Source organism: Scyliorhinus torazame, chromosome 14 (genome assembly GCF_047496885.1).
Source record: "Scyliorhinus torazame isolate Kashiwa2021f chromosome 14, sScyTor2.1, whole genome shotgun sequence".
Lineage (NCBI taxonomy): Eukaryota > Metazoa > Chordata > Chondrichthyes > Carcharhiniformes > Scyliorhinidae > Scyliorhinus > Scyliorhinus torazame.
Genome location: NC_092720.1, coordinates 3,561,446 through 3,579,126, shown reverse-complemented (window position 1 = coordinate 3,579,126; position 17,681 = coordinate 3,561,446). Strand labels below are relative to the sequence as shown.

Below are 17,681 nucleotides of genomic sequence, written 5' to 3'. Positions count from 1 at the left end.
CCCTGTGCATATTCAAGACTCTGCAACTTTGGCAAACTCAAACGTTTCAACATTATGATGTTGCTCTTCTCAACTTGAAAGGGTGTTTGTCTGGAATGAGGTATGTTTTCGAGTGTGTGAGGGAGGGCGAGCTGCACTATTGGTCTCTTGCCAACCCCAACTGCTCTTCTCTGTCATTTCACTTTTGAGGAAATAAAATGAAACTACTGAACACCTTAGAAAGTAGCAGCCAGCCTGCCCCCACTCCCACCCTCCATCCCCTTCAGTATTCAGTCACCGTTACAAGCCTGGGATGGGGAGCCGGACAGGTCGAGCTTCTCCATCTTGGAACTTCAGCTGAAACAATGTACAAGCAATCTTTTAAAATCATCTGGGGGCGAGGATTCAGGCCGTGCTGAGCTCCCTTAGGCGATGGAATCAGAATCTCTCAGCCACGTCCCAGCTGAAAGGCCACAGATAGTTTCTGTTCCAATGTTACATCTCAGAACTGTAAGCAGGGTTTTAATTCAATGATACAACAGAATAATTGCGGCGCCTGAGAAGATGGCTCTACCCTGCCCATGTGACGTGTTCATTCCCTGACATGTGGCCTCCCTTTGTGAGCCATTGAAATTAATGTTAAACTTGGGCAGATCTCTGCTGTGGCCCGGCCCCTCTGGGAGCCGGGTATGGGCGAACCCACAGAACTCACAGGTTTGCATTCGGAAGGTGGAGATCATTTTCACCCCATCAGATCCGAGGTGCCAGGTTTGACAGAGAACACACTGGGATGTATAGTTCGTTTTCAGAGAAGCCATCTGTGTTTGATTTACTAAAGCTTCAGCATGGGTGATAGCAGAATGATAATTTGGGGGAACATTTTGCCAGGTATCTTGGTGGTGATTCTTAAGTCATCAGGAATCAGAGGCAGTAACGACACAAGAGTGAATACATTTGACTTGGGCCAGCACAATGCTTGATAAAGGATTGCCAGACATTTCTTATGAAGAAAACCCTCCCCCCACGTGCAGTCAACTAAAAACAAAATCAAATGGGTGAACAGGCGAGGGCATTTTTCTCCAGGACAGTGAAGGCTGAGTGGTGGTTTGATCATAGAATCATAGAATTTACAGTGCAGAAGGATGCCATTCGGCCCATCAGGTCTGCACCGGCCCTTGGAAAGAGCACCCTACTTAAGCCCACATCTCCCCCCATCCCCGTAACCCAGTGCTAACCACTGTGCCACCTCAAAACAAGGGCAACAGATGCAATGGGGACACCGCACAAATTTATTCCTGACTATCCCGATTTGGAAATCTATCGCCGTACTTGCACTGTCACTGGGTCACAATCCTGGAACCCCCTCCCTAACTGCACTGTGGGTGTACCTACACCTCAGTAACTTTAGCGGCTCAAGGACGCTGCTCGTCACCTCATATCCCCTTGAAGAATAAATAAAATCAACTCTGAAAGTGTTCGATCGGGTAAACCTGGGGAGTGCGTTTCCACTCATGACTGGGACCAGGTATAAGAGCCATAAAAAACAAGACAGTCATTAATAAGCCCAATTGGGGATTCAGATAGTGGTGAGAATGTGGAAGTTAGTATGACAGGGAGCGGTTGAGGTGGACAGTACTGATAGGTTGAAGGGGAAACGACCATAAACGCCCGAGGACGAAGGGAATATATTGATGGAGTAAGAAGGGAGGAGGCTCATGTAGAACTAATTATACGTAATAAGGAGCGATTTGTTCAATCACTATCAGATTCATGCCCCTGCCTCCACAGCCCTCCCACCACCAATTTTACCCCTGTCACAATATTGGAATTGCAGAGTGTTTACTCACTGATTCACTATGCATGTGCACTTTCCTTGTGCACTGTTAAATGTGTTCCATGTTATGTGGAACTTCAATAAGCAAGGTGCCCATAAATCAGATACGATTAAACACATGTGAACAAATAAAATCAGTATCCACACTCTGTAAATCCCATCTGTTCTCATTTTAATTATTGGCACAATCGGTTCTGGCAGTAGCGAGTGGTAATCACTGTGGGGAGAGTAGAATGGAAAATACAATCTGCATGTCAATGTACTGATCTCAGGTGGTCTATCTGTCAGGCCACTGAAACCCCTAATCCTTGGCAACAAGAGCCTACTGGACAATTTGGAGGTGTGGAGAGATGTACAAACCCAATCACTGGACTCAGAAACAAATTGATATGCAAACTGAGACGCCTGGGATTGCCTCGTGATGAACACCAATTCAAAAACTCAGATTAATGTAACAACATTTCAATTGACTGAAATCTTGTGATTGACAAAGTGGAGTTGACAACCTGTGCTCAAAAACACAAGGAAACCTGCCTGTTAAATTTCAACATGCCCCAACGAAACACTGGAATGAAACTTCAAACCAATACAATACCAATGGTTCCTCCCGTTGGACTGAGATAAGAAATAGCAGCAGGAGCAGGCCATTTGGCCCCTCAATCCTGTTCCACCATTCAATAAGATCACCGCTGATCTGATTGCAACCTCAAATCTATATTCCTCACCCCAATAACCATTCACCCACTAACCCCACCCACCCCCGTCAATCAAGAATCTATCCAGGCCTGCCTTAAAAATATTCAAACACTCTGCTTCCACTGCCTCTTCAGGAAGAGAGACTCACCGCTTCTGACAGAAAGAATTCTCCTCATTTCCGTTTTAAATGGGTGATCCTTTATTTTTAAACAGTGGCCCCCAGTTCCAGATTCTTCCACAAGAGGAAACAACCTCTCCACATCCACCCTGTCAACACCCCTCAGGATCTTAAAGGTTTCTATCAAGTCACCTCTTCCTCTTCTAAATTCCAGCGAAACAAGCAGAGTCTGTCCAACCTTTCCTCGGTAAGAAGTCTTACAACACCAGGTTAAAGTCCAACAGGTTTGTTCCGAATCACTAGCTTTCACTAGCAGCGCTCAAAAAGCTAGTGATTCGAAACAAACCTGTTGGAGTTTAACCTGGTGTTGTAAGACTTCTTACTGTGCTCACCCCAGTCCAACGCCAGCATCTCCACATCATGGCAACCTTTCCTCAGAAGACAACCCACCCAATCCCTGGTATTAGTCTGTAAAAACCCTTCTCTGATCTGCTTCCCAACACATTAACATCCTTTCTCAAATAAGAAGACCAATACTGTGCCCAATACTCCAGATGTGGTCTCACTAGTGCCCTGTACAACTGAAACGTAGCCTCCCTCACAAAAATGATAACATTCGAATAGATTCTAACAGCTTTCCTTTTTTTAAAAATAAATTTAGCGTACCCAATTCATTTTTTCCAACAAAGGAGCAATTTAGCGTGGTCAATCCACCTGCCCTGCACATCTTTGGGTTGTGGGAGCGAAACCCCGCAAACACGGGGAGAATGTGCAAACTCCACATGGACAGTGACCCAGAGCCGGGATCGAACCTGGGACCTCGGCGCCGTGAGGCAGCAGTGCTAACCACTGTGACGCCGTGTTGGTCCTATCTCCTCACTGTTGTTTGATGAGGCTTTTGCGAAGCGGCTGGGTGACGGGACCATGTAAATTCAAGTTCTTGTTGGTGTCAAAGAATCGAGACTGAGATTTGCTCACCTGTACATCCAAACCTGCACTTGTTCCATAATGATCCGGGAGTAGGTTTGGCGGCGAGGGGAACCCTCCATGGATAGGCATCATCTGACTCAGCCCTTCAACTGGTGGAGGTGGTGGAGGAAATTCACCTATAGGCAAACCAAGGAAATTCAAACATCATTTTCCTTGAATTCAATTGGCGAATACGATAGTGTGCTATTAACTGAATGGAATGAAGAAACTATAATCCCCACACATCATTCACAAACTGCATGATAAAAGTCTTTTTGCCGAATCAGAAAGTACGAAGGTTTCACAAATCTAACCGGCATTACTGCTGCTCCTCCCGCTGCTCACTAACCTCCCGTTAATTACCACATCCCCGTCGCTTTCTTCCTCATCATCCTGGGGAAATCGCAATTCCAGAGTATTGAATTCATAATATAGGCTGAGGCTTCCAGTGCAGCACTGAGGGAGTGCCGCACTGTCAGAGGGTCAGTACTGAGGGAGTGCCGCACTGTCAGAGGGTCAGTACTGAGGGAGTGCCGCACTGTCAGAGGGTCAGTACTGCGGGAGTGCCGCACTGTCAGAGGGTCAGTACCGAGGGAGTGCCGCACTGTCAGAGGGTCAGTACTGAGGGAGTGCCGCACTGTCAGAGGGTCAGTACTGAGGGAGTGCCGCACTGTCAGAGGGTCAGTACTGAGGGAGTGCTGCACTGTCAGAGGGTCAGTACTGAGGGAGTGCTGCACTGTCAGAGGGTCAGTACTGAGGGAGCGCCGCACTGTCAGAGGGTCAGTACTGAGGGAGTGCTGCACTGTTAGAGGGTCAGTACTGAGGGAGTGCTGCACTGTCAGAGGGTCAGTACTGAGGGAGTGCTGAACTGTCAGAGCGTCAGTACTGAGGGAGTGTTGCACTGTCAGAGGGTCAGTACTGAGGGAGTGCTGCACTGTCAGAGGGTCAGTATTGAGGGAGTGCTGCACTGTCAGAGGGTCAGTATTGAGGGAGTGCTGCACTGTTAGAGGGTCAGTACTGAGGGAGTGCTGCACTGTCAGAGGGTCAGTACTGCGGGAGTGCTGCACTGTCAGAGAATCAGTACTGAGGGAGTGCTGCACTGTCAGAGGGTCAGTACTGAGGGAGTGCTGCACTGTTAGAGGGTCAGTACTGAGGGAGTGCCGCACTGTCAGAGGATCAGTACTGAAGGAGTGCTGCACTGTCAGAGGGTCAGTACTGAGGGAGTGCTGCACTGTCAGAGGGTCAGTACTGAGGGAGTGCTGCACTGTCAGAGGGTCAGTATTGAGGGAGGGCTGCACTGTCAGAGGGTCAGTATTGAGGGAGTGCTGCACTGTTAGAGGGTCAGTACTGAGGGAGTGCTGCACTGTCAGAGGGTCAGTACTGAGGGAGTGCTGCACTGTCAGAGAATCAGTACTGAGGGAGTGCTGCACTGTCAGAGGGTCAGTACTGAGGGAGTGCTGCACTGTTAGAGGGTCAGTACTGAGGGAGTGCTGCACTGTCAGAGGGTCAGTACTGAGTGAGTGCTGCACTGTTAGAGGGTCAGTACTGAGGGAGTGCTGCACTGTCAGAAGGTCAGTACTGAGGGAGTGCTGCACTGTTGAGGGTCAGTACTGAGTGAGTGCCGCACTGTCAGAGGGTCAGTACTGAGTGAGTGCTGCAGTGTCAGAGGGTCAGTACTGAGGGAGTGCTGCACTGTCAGAGGGTCAGTACTGAGTGAGTGCCGCACTGTCAGAGGGTCAGTACTGAGGGAGTGCTGCACTGTCAGAGGGTAAGTACTGAGGGAGTGCTGCACTGTCAGAGGGTAAGTACTGAGGGAGTGCTGCACTGTCAGAGGGTCAGTACTGAGGGAGTGCTGCACTGTCAGAGGGTCAGTACTGAGGGAGTGCTGCACTGTCAGAGGGTCAGTGACAACAGTGGCCACCAACATTCCCGAGTTCTACCCATCTGATGAGGTCCTTCACCCCCCCCCCCTCCCCCCCCCCCGAGCACTGGGGCAGCAACTCCAGCGCCCCCGGGCTCACTGCCTGTGAACAGAGGCTCCTCCCCTCCTCGTCTCCCCACAGAGGCCCTTCCCCCAGATTCACGTTTTTCAAAAGGAGTACTGATCGAGGTCAGTGTGAGCACTCGCTGGGGAGGCCGCTGAATGCCAGGAGGCCAGTGGATATGGGATGGCCCCCGTTAATTGTATGGAACTGGGGCTGAAGTGGTGATAATTGGTTTCTGGCCATGCTGCGGCGAGATTCCGAATTCGCCTACGGGAGCAGGCCGGTTGCATTGCAAACTGTTTGGCGCCTGCCGCGGATCTTGTTTTTGCCCTCTCCCGCTATTCACCAGCCTCATTCCGCTTGAGCGAGAGAGTAACGGGGCTGTTTGGGGGAGCTTACTGTGTACCGATTGGAATCTGCATTTCCCAAGTCATTCTTCACAGAGCATTTTATTATCTGTAAACCACGGTGGAGCATCCTGACAGTGTGATAGGTGCAACAGAAATGCAGATTTTCCTTTCTTCCTTCAGGTGAATGGTATCAGTAAACCCAGAATTGTTACAGCAAGAAGCAGGCCTTTGGCCGGTGGAGTCTGTGCTGATTCCATTCTCCCATCTTCTACCCGTAACCCATAAGACCATAAGACGGAGGAGCAGAAGTAGGCCATTCGGCCCATCGAGTCTGCTCCGCCATTCAATCATGGCTGATATTTTCTCATCCCCATTCTCCTGCCTTCTCCCCATAACCCCTGATCCCCTCATTAATCAAGAACCTATCTATCTCTGTCTTAAAGACACTCAGTGAATTGGCCTCCACAGCCTTCTGCGGCAAAGAGTTCCACAGATTCACCAGCCTCTGGCTGAAGAAATTCCTCCTCATCTCTGTTTTAAAGGATTGTCCCTTTAGTCTGAGATGGTGGCCTCTGGTTCTAGATTTTCCTACAAGTGGAAACATCCTCTCCACGTCCACTCTATCCAGGCCTCGTAGTATCCTGTAAGTTTCAATTAGATCCCCTCTCATCCTTCTAAACTCCAACGAGTACAGACCCAGAGTTCACAAACATTCCTCATACGACAAGTTCTTCATTCCAGGGATCATTCATGTGAACTGTCTCTCGACCCTTTCCAAGGCCAGCACATCCTTCCTTAGATACGGGGCCCAAAACTGCTCCCAATACTCCAAATGGGGTCTGACCAGAACCTTATACAACCTCAGAAATATATCCCTGGCCTTGTATTCTAGCCCTGTCGACATGAATGCTAACATTGCATTTGCCTTCCTAACTGCCGACTGAACCAGCACATTAACCTTAAGAGAATCGTGAACAAGGATTCCCAAGTCCCTTTGTGCTTCTGATTTCCAAAGCATTTCCCCATTTAGAAAATTGTCTATGCCTAAATTCCTCCTTCCAAAGTGCCTAACCTCACACTTTTCCACATTTATTCCATCTGCCACTTCTTTGCCCACTCTCCTAGGTTGTCCAAGTCCTTCTGCAGCCCCCTTGCTTCCTCAATACTACCTGTCCCTCTACAGATCGTTGTATCATCTGCAATCTTAGCAACAGTGCCTTCAGTACCTTCTTCCAGATCATTAATGTATATTGTGAACAGTTGTGGTCCCAGCACAGACCTCTGAGGCACACCACTCGTCACAAGCTGCCATCCTGAAAAAGACCCCTTTATCCTCACTCTTTGCCTTCTGCCAGTCAGCCAATCCTCTATCCATGCCAGGATCTTATCCTGAACACCATGGGCTCTTAACATATTTAACAATCTCCTATGTGGCACCTTGTCAAAGGCCTTCTGGAAATCTAATTAAATCACGTCCACTGGTTCTCCTTTGTCTAACTTCCTTGTTACCTCCTCAAAGAACTCTAACAGATTTGTCAGACACGACCTCCCTTTGACGAAGCCGTGCTGACTCAGTCCTATTTCACCATGCACTTCCAAGTACTCCGCGATCTCATCTTTAATAACAGACTCTAAAATCTTACCAATGACCCAAGTCAGGCTAACCGGCCTATAATTTCCTGTCTTCTGCCTCCCTCCCTTCTTAAACAGCGGTGTTACATTAGCCACTTTCCAGTCCTCTGGGACCCTTCCTGCCTCCAGTGATTCCTGAAAGATCACCACCAATGCCTCCACAATTTCCTCAGCAATCTCTTTTAGAACCCTGAGGTGTAGTCCATCCGGTCCAGGTGATTTATCCACCTTCAGACCTTTCAGTTTCCCCAGAACCTTCTCCTTAGTAATGGTCACTGCACTCACCTCTGCCCCCTGGTTCTCCTGGAGCTCGGGCATCCCACTGGTGTCTTCCACCATGAAGACGGATGCAAAGTAACTATTCAGTTCGTCTGCCATTTCTTTGTTTCCTATTATTACTTCTCCAGCCACATTTTCCAGTGGTCCAATGTCTATTTTTGCCTCTCTCTTACCTTTTATATGTTGAAAAAATCTCTTCCTATCTTACTTTATATTACTAGCTAACTTGCACTCATTCTTCATCTTCTCCCCTCTTATTGCTTTGATAGTTGTCCTCTGCTCACTTTTAAAGGCTTCCCAATCCTCTGGTTTCCTACTAGTCCTCGCCACTTTGCATGCTTTTTCTTTAGCCTTTATGCTGCCCTTGACATCCCTCATCAGCCATGGATGCCTTGTCCTCCCCTTAGCATGTTTCCTCCTCCTTGGGATGAATTTCTGTTGTGCCTCCCTAATAACCCCTAAAAACTCCTGCCATTGCTGTTCCACTGCCTTCCCTGCTCGGCTCCTTCTCCAATCAACTCTGGCCAGCTCCTCCCTCGTGTCTTTGCCGTTACCCTTATTTAATTGTAATCCCGTTACATCTGATTGCAGCTTCTCCCTCTTAAACTGCAGGGTAAATTCTATCATATTATGGTCACTGCTCCCGAAAGGTTCCTTCACTTTAAGTTCCATCATCAAGTCTGCCTCATTACACATCACCAAATCCAGAATTGCCTGTTCCCTAGCCGGCCCTGTCACAAGCTGCTCCAAAAAAACATCTCTTAAACATTCCACAAATTTGTTTTCTTGGGATCCACTATCAACCTGATTTTCCCAGTCCACCTGCATATTGAAGTTCCCCATGATTATCGTAATATTGCCTTTTTTACATGCCTTTTTTATCTCCTGATTTATTTTCTGCCCCACATCCTGACTACTGCTAGGGGGCCCATACATAACTTCCATCAGGGTCTTTTTACCTTGGCGATTCCTCAACTCTACCCACAGAGATTCTATGCCTTCTGATTCTATATCGCTCCTTGCTATCGATTTAACTTCATTCCTTACTCACAATGCAACCCCGCCCCCTTTGCCCATCTGCCTGTCCTTTCGATAGGACACATATCCTTGGATATTTAGATCCCAGCCCTGATCCCCTTGCAGCCACGTCTCTGTGATGCCCACAACATCGTACCAGCCAATTTCAATGTGCGCAACAAGCTCATTTACCTTGCTCCGTATACTGCGCGCATTTGGTCCAACACCCTCAATCCTACAATGGCCACCTCCCTTTTCACACAATCCTCAGTCACTGTACCCTGTACTGTCGCCCTTTTTGATTTTTGACTATGGCTTCTCTGCCTTACACTTTCCCCCTTACTGCCTTTTGTTTCTAGCCCCATTTTACTTCCCTCCAACCTCCTGCATCGGTTCCCACCCCCCTGCCACAGTAGTTTAAACCCTCCCCACCAGGACTAGCAAACACCCCTCCTAAGACATTGGTTCCAGTCCTGCCCAGGTGCAGACCGTCCGGTTTGTACTGAGCCTACCTCCCACAGAACCGGTTCCAATGCCGCAGGAATTTGAATCCCTCCCTCTTGCACCATCTATCGAGCCACACATTCATCTTGCACAGTCTTCCTTTTCAGATAATAATCCGATTCCTCTCGAAAACCCCGAGTGAACCTGCCTCCACCACACGCTCAGGCACCGCATTCTAAATCCTCTTACCCCTCGCTATGTGAAAAGTTTTTCCATTTCTCCTTCTTCCCAATTAAATTTAACCTGTGCCCTTTTGTTTTCGAGTGCGATCAATTTCTCCCAACCCATTCTGCACAGATCCCTCATCATTTGGAACTCTTCAACCACACCTCCTCTCAGCCTTCTCTTTTGCAAGGAAACCAATCCCAACCTCTCCGATGTACTGACGTTTTGCATCCCTGGAACCATTCTCATGAATCTTTGCAGCACCCTCTCTAACACCTTCAAATCCTTCCTAAAGTGTGGTGCACAGAACTGGACATCATACTCAAGTCGAGTCTGAACCAGTGTTTTCTGCAAGTTTAACAGAAACATTTTGCTCCTGTTCTCCTGGTAATACAGTATTGTGCGCTTTATTCACTGCTTCCTCGCACACCTGAATACAGTCACAAACCATCAGTGTCCTGTGTCTGTATCGGAAACCAGGACAGACTCAACCCTGTGCCAGTGAGAGGAATGGGGAAGCAGTAACCACAGGAACCCAGAACTCTTAGTGCAAAGAACCGTCTTGTGTTGTTGCCAGCACATCACAGAAACTACCTGTGTTACACAGACAGGACTCCTTCTCTTATCCTGTGTGGGCTGTGATTCAAAACGGTGCAAAAATAAAACGTCCGATGTCTCCAGAATTAAAATATCTCCCAGCGTATGGTTTGTATTAAGATTCCATCTGAAAACCTAAAAATAGGAAGTGAAGTTTGTGCAATGGAACCACCTACCTGTACGTTCAGAGACAGGCAGGCTTGTATTTACAGACAAATTGTCAGAGAGTGATTACGACACAAAAGGAGGCCATTCAACGCATTTAGTCCATGCTGGCTCTCTATGGATAGTCAGTCAGTGACACTCGCTTCATTGCCCATCCAATTTCCTTTTAAAATCATCAATCATCTCTGCTTCAACCACTCTCATGGGCAACAGGTTCCAGGTCATTACCACTCACTGTGTGAAAACGTTCCTTCTCGCATTTCCCCGTATCTATTACCCAGAACTGTAAACCGGTGTCCCCTCGATCTGTACCATCAGCCAATGGGAACAGGTTTTCTTTGTCTACTTTATCAACCTGTCATAATCTTGCTCATCTCTATCACGCCTCCCGTCAATCTCCTTTACCCCAAGGAGAACAATGCCAGCACCTAAACTGGTAATTAAAATCCCTTATCCAAGGAGCCATTCTGGTAAACTCTCTCAAGGACCCTCACATCCTTCCTAAAGTGTGATGACTAGAACAGGACACAAAACTCTCCTTGAGGCCTAACCAGAACTTTCTGAAAGTTCAGCATTAACTTCTCTGCTTTTGTACTTAACGCCTTTATTTATAAAGCCCAAGATTCCCAATTGCTTCTCTAATCACTCTCTCAATGTGTCCTGTCGCCTTCAAAGATGGAAGCACATAAACCCCCAGCACTGTCTGCTCCCGCACACTCTTTAGATCCGGGCCATTAATTCTATTTCTCCATTCCCCATCCATTCTGCCAAAATGCACCACCTCACTCTACTCAGTATTAAATCCCGTCTCCCACTTGTCTGCCCATTTCACGAATCTATCACTGTCCTGTTGCAGTTAGTTGGTACCATTCTAACTGTCTGCCACACTCTCGGGTTGATGCCTTTGGCAAATTTAGAAATTTTACTCTGTTCCAAAGTCTAAGTGATTGATACACAGCAGAAAGAGCAGTGGTCCCAGCTCTGACCCTACAACACCTCACCAGTTCTCTCAGAACACTTGCAACCTACTCCATATCTTTGAAACGACTTTGAAGCACAGTCATGGTTATTTTGTAGGCAGCTGGTGAAGCAACATTCTGCACATGCATATCCTCAAAATAGCAATCAGATGAATGGCCAGTTCAATGTATTTTTGTTGGTTGAGAAATGAATGCTGGCCAGGACATCGGGAGAACACCCCGTTCCTTTGGAATTAATGTCAGGGGATATACTGAAACCACCATCCAGTCAGGCAGCTCCTGCCAGTCTCATCTTGTTAACTGTTCCCTCTTTCTACACCAGGATTAATCAGTCCCCCTTGCCCTTCACCATCAGCCCCTCCCAGTCAGCAGCTTGCACACAGCATAGGGACATAGGAAATGGGAGCACAACGAGCCCAATCGGCCCATCAAGCCTGCCCCATCATTCAGTTAGATCATGGCTGACCTTCACCAGCAATGTCATTTTCCCACATTGCCCATATCCCTTTAATATGGCTTTACGACCTAGAAATCTATCCATCTCTGTTTTGAACATAATCAACAAACTCTAGACGGAAGACACTCAGTGTCATTGAACTGACGTCAGCCAAACAGAAAACCTGGGGCTGGATTTGCAGCCCCGCGTTGAAATCGCGTTTGGCGTGGGGGGCGGCGGAGAATCAACTTTCCCGACGGAATCGGGCCCGGCGCCATTCCGACGATTTTCCGGGCCCTGAATATCCGAGCGTGCGCGAATAACGCCACGCGGCTGGGCGATCATTGCCAGAGGCGCTCCCAGCGATACTCTGTCCAGTACCCGGAACGCCATGCGCCTTCATCTTACGCAGCAGCCTTTTGTGCGGCACCTTGTCGAATGGCCTCCAACTTACTCCCCCCCACCCCCGAATGCTCAGTAGCTGCAGGGTGGTCACCAGCTGGGATGCACGCCACAGGGTATTCTTTACCTCCTGAATGTCCTGTATTGACTCCAGCCAATCCTTAAGCTTAGAAATCCTGAGGATGAACTTGAGTAACTGGAGATACTTCCTGCACAGGATTATCCAGGATACATGAAGCATCCTTGAGTGCCCACGCGACATAGGAATCACAGGAAATGGGTCTCAGCTGTCCTATTTATTTGCTTAAATAGGAACCCATTTATCATCCTGATTATTGATTTATATTACCTATTGCTCCTTGATTTAAATCAAATATCACCTCCTTTCCATTCTGCACAGAATTCTCACTCTGCCAAATTTCCAGTACCACTCTGTTTAGCAGATAGTTTCAACCCTACATCCATATATTACATCTACTACATCACTGGTATCTACCCTTTTTATTCCTTCTTCAAAAGATTCATTAACGTTGGCCAAGAATTACCTTCCCTTTTAAAATATGTACAACCTATTATTTATTATATTTTCTGATTCTCGATATCTTTCTATTTCCTATTTAAGGATTTCTTTATCATTCCTAATTCTGACCTTAAGCCATTTGGTCTATAATTTCCTGGACTGATTCCCTCTCCCTTTTTGACTGTAAGAGTCACATCTGCTACTCACGAGTCCTCTGGAACTATTATCTTTCAAAATGAACTTGAATATATTTAGAAAGTGTCTCTGCTATCCCTAATTTAAAAAACAAAAATTTCCAATTAAGGGGCAATTGAGCGTGGCCAATCCACCTACCTGCACATCTTTGGGTTGTGGGGGTGAGACCCACGCAAACCTGGGGAGAATGTGCAAACTTCACATGGACAGTGACCCGGGCTGGGATTGAGCCCGGGTCCGCAATGCCACGAGGCAGTAGTGCTAACCACTGTGCCACCATGCGTGAGTGAGGGAGTTGGGTGAGTGAGGGAGTTGGGCGAGTGAGGGAGTTGGGCGAGTGAGGGAGTTGGGCGAGTGAGGGAGTTGGGTGAGTGAGGGAGTTGGGTGAGTGAGGGAGTTGGGTGAGTGAGGGAGTTGGGTGAATGAGGGAGTTGGGTGAGTGAGGGAGTTGGGTGAGTGAGGGAGTTGGGTGAGTGAGGGAATTGATCAGTGAGGGAGTTGGGTGCAGGAGGGGAGGACGTGTACCCTATAGGAATTGGTACTTACGCTTCTGAAGGAGAAGGGGTTTGCTGTTTGTTGACTATCTGGTGAGTGTTTTTTGTTAATATAAATTTAGAGTACCCAATTCATTTTTTCCAATTAAGGGGCAATTTAGCGTGGCCAATCCACCTACGCTGCAGATCTTTGGGTTATGGGGGTGAAACCCACACAAACACAGGGAGAATGTGCAAACTCCACACGGACAGTGACCCAGGGCCGGGATAGAACCTGGTACCTCGGCGCCGTGAGGCGGCAGTGCTAACCCACTGTGCCACCGTGCTGCCCATCTGGTGAGTGGTTAAGGTCTATTCTGTTCCGTAGGTTTAAAATATTACAGGAACTGGTGATATGGTTAATACGATATATAAAAACGGAAAGTAAATAATTGAATAAAAATAGTAAGTAGTTAATTAACAGGCATTAAGGGTGGCAGCACAGAGGATGTATCACAGTTGTAGCGTGTGAGAGTTCCTGGATGCCATTGTGATCCAAGGCAAAGGAACGTCTACAGTTCTTGCAGCTCGACGAAGTTCGGTCCAAAGATGTTCAGGTTCAGTGGACTGGCCAGGCTAAATTGTCCCTTAGTGTGCAACGAGTTACGTGTGGTTACTGGATTACGGCAATAGGGTGGGGGAGTGGGTCTAGGATTGGATTGGATTGGATTTGTTTATTGTCACGTGTACCAAGGTACAGTGAAAAGTATTTTTCTGTGAGCAGCTCAACAGATCATTAAGTACATGGGAAGAAAAGGGAATAAAAGAAAATACATAATAGGGCAACACAACATATACAATGTAACTACATAAGCACTGGCATCGGATGAAGCATACAGGGCGTAGTGTTAACGAGCTCAGTCCATAAGAGGGTCATTTAGGAGTCTGGTGACAGTGGGGAAGAAGCTGTTTTTGAGTCTGTTCGTGCGTGTTCTCAGACTTCTGTATTTCCTGCCCGATGGAAGAAGTTGGAAGGGTGAGTAAGTCGGGTGGGAGGGGTCTTTGATTATGCTGCCCGCTTTCCCCAGGCAGCGGGAGGTGTCGATGGAGTCAATGGATGGGAGGCAGGTTCGTGTGAGGGACTGGGCTGTGTTCACGACTCCCTGAAGTTTCTTGCGGTCCTGGGCCGAGCAGTTGCAATACCAGGCTGTGATGCAGGCAGTTAGGATGCTTTCTATGGGTGCTCTTTCATAGGTTCGGTGCAGACTCGATGGGCCAAGTGGCCTCCTTCTGCAATGTGGGGATTCTGATTCTATGATTCAGCTCAGAGTCATGGAGCTGGGTAGAAAACTGCAGACCCCACAATGTAACAGGGAGGGGGAGTGTTACCTGGATACTTTGTACCAGGAGGCAGTCACGTCCCTTTGGATAGAATCTTCTGATTGTTCAGTGTTCAGGGACAGGAGGGTGTGACTCCGACTAAGGTAGGTAAGGGGCAGGTGTCCAGGAGCAGAGGCGTTTACAATTCTTTTACAGATTTGGGGTTTTCTCAGTTTGTTTGGATGAAGTTTGTATCCACTGGAGTTTAGAAGAGTAACAGGCAACTTGTGTGGAGATAGAAGATCCTGAGGCTTCTGAGAGGGTGGATGTGGAGAGGATGTTTCCTCTGGTGGGAGAATCTAGAACTAGGGGTCACTGTTTAAAAATAAGTGGCCCCCCATTTATAAAAGAGATGAGATGAAATGTTTGCTCTCAGGGGGTGATGAGTCTCTGCAATCTCTTCCTCAAAGGCAATGGAGGCAGAACCTTTGAATATGTCTGAAATGAAATGAAATGAAAATCGCTTATTGTCGTGAGTAGACTTCAATGAAGTTACTGTGAAAAGCCCCTCGTCGCCACATTCCGGCGGCTGTTCGGGGAGGCTGGTACGGGAATCGAACCGTGCTGCTGGCCTGCCTTGGTCTGCTTTCAAAGCCAGCAATTTAGCCCAGTGTGCTAAACCAGCCCCAAGCAGAGCTAGATAGATTCTTGATAATCAAGACGGTAAGAGCTCATTGGGAGTCAGCGGGAATGTGGAGTTCAGGTTACAATCAAATTAGCCATGATCTTATTGGATGATGGAGCAGGCTTGAGGGGCCAAGTGGCTTACTCATACTTCTAATTTGTTTGTTTGTATAACATGATTGAATTTCAGTGCAGTTTGGGGGTGAGAAGAGTGGGTCTAGAACACTTGTTTTAAACTTAAACACAATTACACAGGTGTGAAAACAGAGCCGGCCATAGTTAACTAGGAAAATAGATTCAGGGATAGGTCAGTCAAATGCAGTGGCAGACATTTATGGCTATATTTCACAGCACTCCGCAAAGATAAATTCCATTGAGGAAAATGGACTTTGACAGACGGATGCACCGCCTGTGACGAACTAAGGAAGTTAAAGACCAAGATGAAAGAAAAAGCATACAACTTTGCCAAGATTAGAGGTAGGCCAGAAGATTAGACAGAATTTAAAAACTAGCAAAGAATGACGAAACAAGTAATGAGGAAGGATAAATTACAGTATGAGAGAAAGCTTGCAAGAAATATAAAAACAGACCGTATGACTTTCTTTGCAAGTGTTTAAAACGGTAAAGAGTAAATCACTGAGTTCTTTAAGAGAGTGAGTCTGGGGAATTAATATTAGGAAATGAGAAAATGGCAGAAGTGTTGATTGGATATTTTGAGTCTGTTTTCACTGTAGGAAACAGAAGTAACATCCCAGAAACAGTAATTAAAGAGATGAAAGGGAGGGAAGAATTTAAAACAATCAGACCTGGGGAATTGTCAGGTCTGATAGATTTCATCCTTGGGTTTTACGAAATGGCTGAGGAGATAGTAAGTGCATTGGTTTTAACCCCAAGAGTGCCTGTTCCACTTTGGTGGAGACCAGTGGTGAAAGGCGCTCGTCTCCGAGGCTAAGGAGATAGATCCCACGCCTCAGGTCACTCGGGAATCTGCACATGCAGATTTGCTAAAAAGAGGTCCCGCCCACAAGAGGCAGGATTTATATCTCAATGTCTCGCGAAACGGTGTTGGATCTTGCAAGTCGTTGCGAGCTGGGTAGAAATGGGGAGTGAGTGGGGTCTCACAGCTTTTAGCGGCTGCACTGCACCAGGGCGCGATCCTTTTTGAGTGTAGCCCTGGCCGGTAAATCGCGGCCTACGTTTGACTGATTTATTAGAGTTCTTTGTGGATCAAAGACGTAATGTGGATAAAGGGGGACGTGTAGATTTGGTATTCTTGGATTTTCAAAAGGTATTTAACAACAGTTAAGTACACAAAAAAGGAGCTCATGGCATATGGAGCAGTGTCATATCAAAGAAAGGATTGATTTGCTAACAGGCAGCAAGCACACAGCAGAGTGACTGGGTCAATTTCAGATTGGCAAACTGCAACGAGGGAAGAGGCACAGGGATTGGGACTGGGGCCTCAACTATTGACAATGTATAAAAATAACTTGGATGAAGGCACTGAATGTATATTTGCTAAATTTACTGATGACAGCAAGATAGATAAGAAAGTAAATAGATGACATAAAGTGCCTGCAAATGGACATAGATTGATTAAATAAGTGGGCAGATGGAGTATAATATAGGAACATGTCAACTCGTCCATTTTGGCAGGAAGGATAGAAGAACAGTATATTATTTTAATGGAGAGAGATTGCGGAACTCTTGTGGTGCAGAAGGATCTGGGTGTCCTAGTACGAAACTCTAAAAGTTAGTTTGCAGGTACAGCAAGTGATTAGGAAGGACAATGAAATGTTGGCTTTTATTGCAAGAGGAATGGAATCTAAAAGTGGGACATTTTGCTGAAATTGTTGGTGAGGCCACATTTGGGGTATTTGTACAATTTAGGTCTCCTTATTTGAAAAATGATATAATTGCATTGGAAATAAGTTGGAGAAGATTCACTCATAAGACCATAAGACATAGGAGCAGAATTAGGCCACTCGGCCCATCGAGTCTGCTCCGCCATTCAATCATGGCTGATATTTTCTCATCCCCATTCTCCTGCCATCTCCCCATAACCCCTGATCCCCTTATTAATCAAGAACCTATCTATCTCTGTCTTAAAGACACTCAGTGAATTGGCCTCCACAGCCTTCTGTGGCAAAGAGTTCCACAGATTCACCACCCTCTGGCTGAAGAAATTCCTCCTCATCTCTGTTTTAAAGGATCGTCCCTTCAGTCTGAGATTGTGTCCTCTGGTTCTAGTTTTTCCCACAAGTGGAAACATCCTCTCCACGTCCACTCTATCCGGGCCTCACAGTATCTTGCATGTTTCAATAAGATCCCCTCACATCCTTCTAAACTCCAAGTACAGATCCAGAGTCCTCAAACGTTCC

General features: G+C 47.0%; 1 protein-coding gene across 5 annotated transcripts in view; it reads right to left on the bottom strand.

Moving 5' to 3' along the window:
• lpp (LIM domain containing preferred translocation partner in lipoma) overlaps positions 1 to 17,681 on the bottom strand; it is a 672,742-nt gene that overhangs the window by 337,644 nt on the left and 317,417 nt on the right. For all 5 annotated transcript variants that reach the window (XM_072473629.1, XM_072473634.1, XM_072473633.1 and 2 more), the window contains one exon: positions 3,606 to 3,733. In XM_072473629.1, coding sequence (XP_072329730.1) covers positions 3,606 to 3,733 — 128 coding nt within the window. The remainder of the gene's footprint in view (positions 1 to 3,605; positions 3,734 to 17,681) is intronic.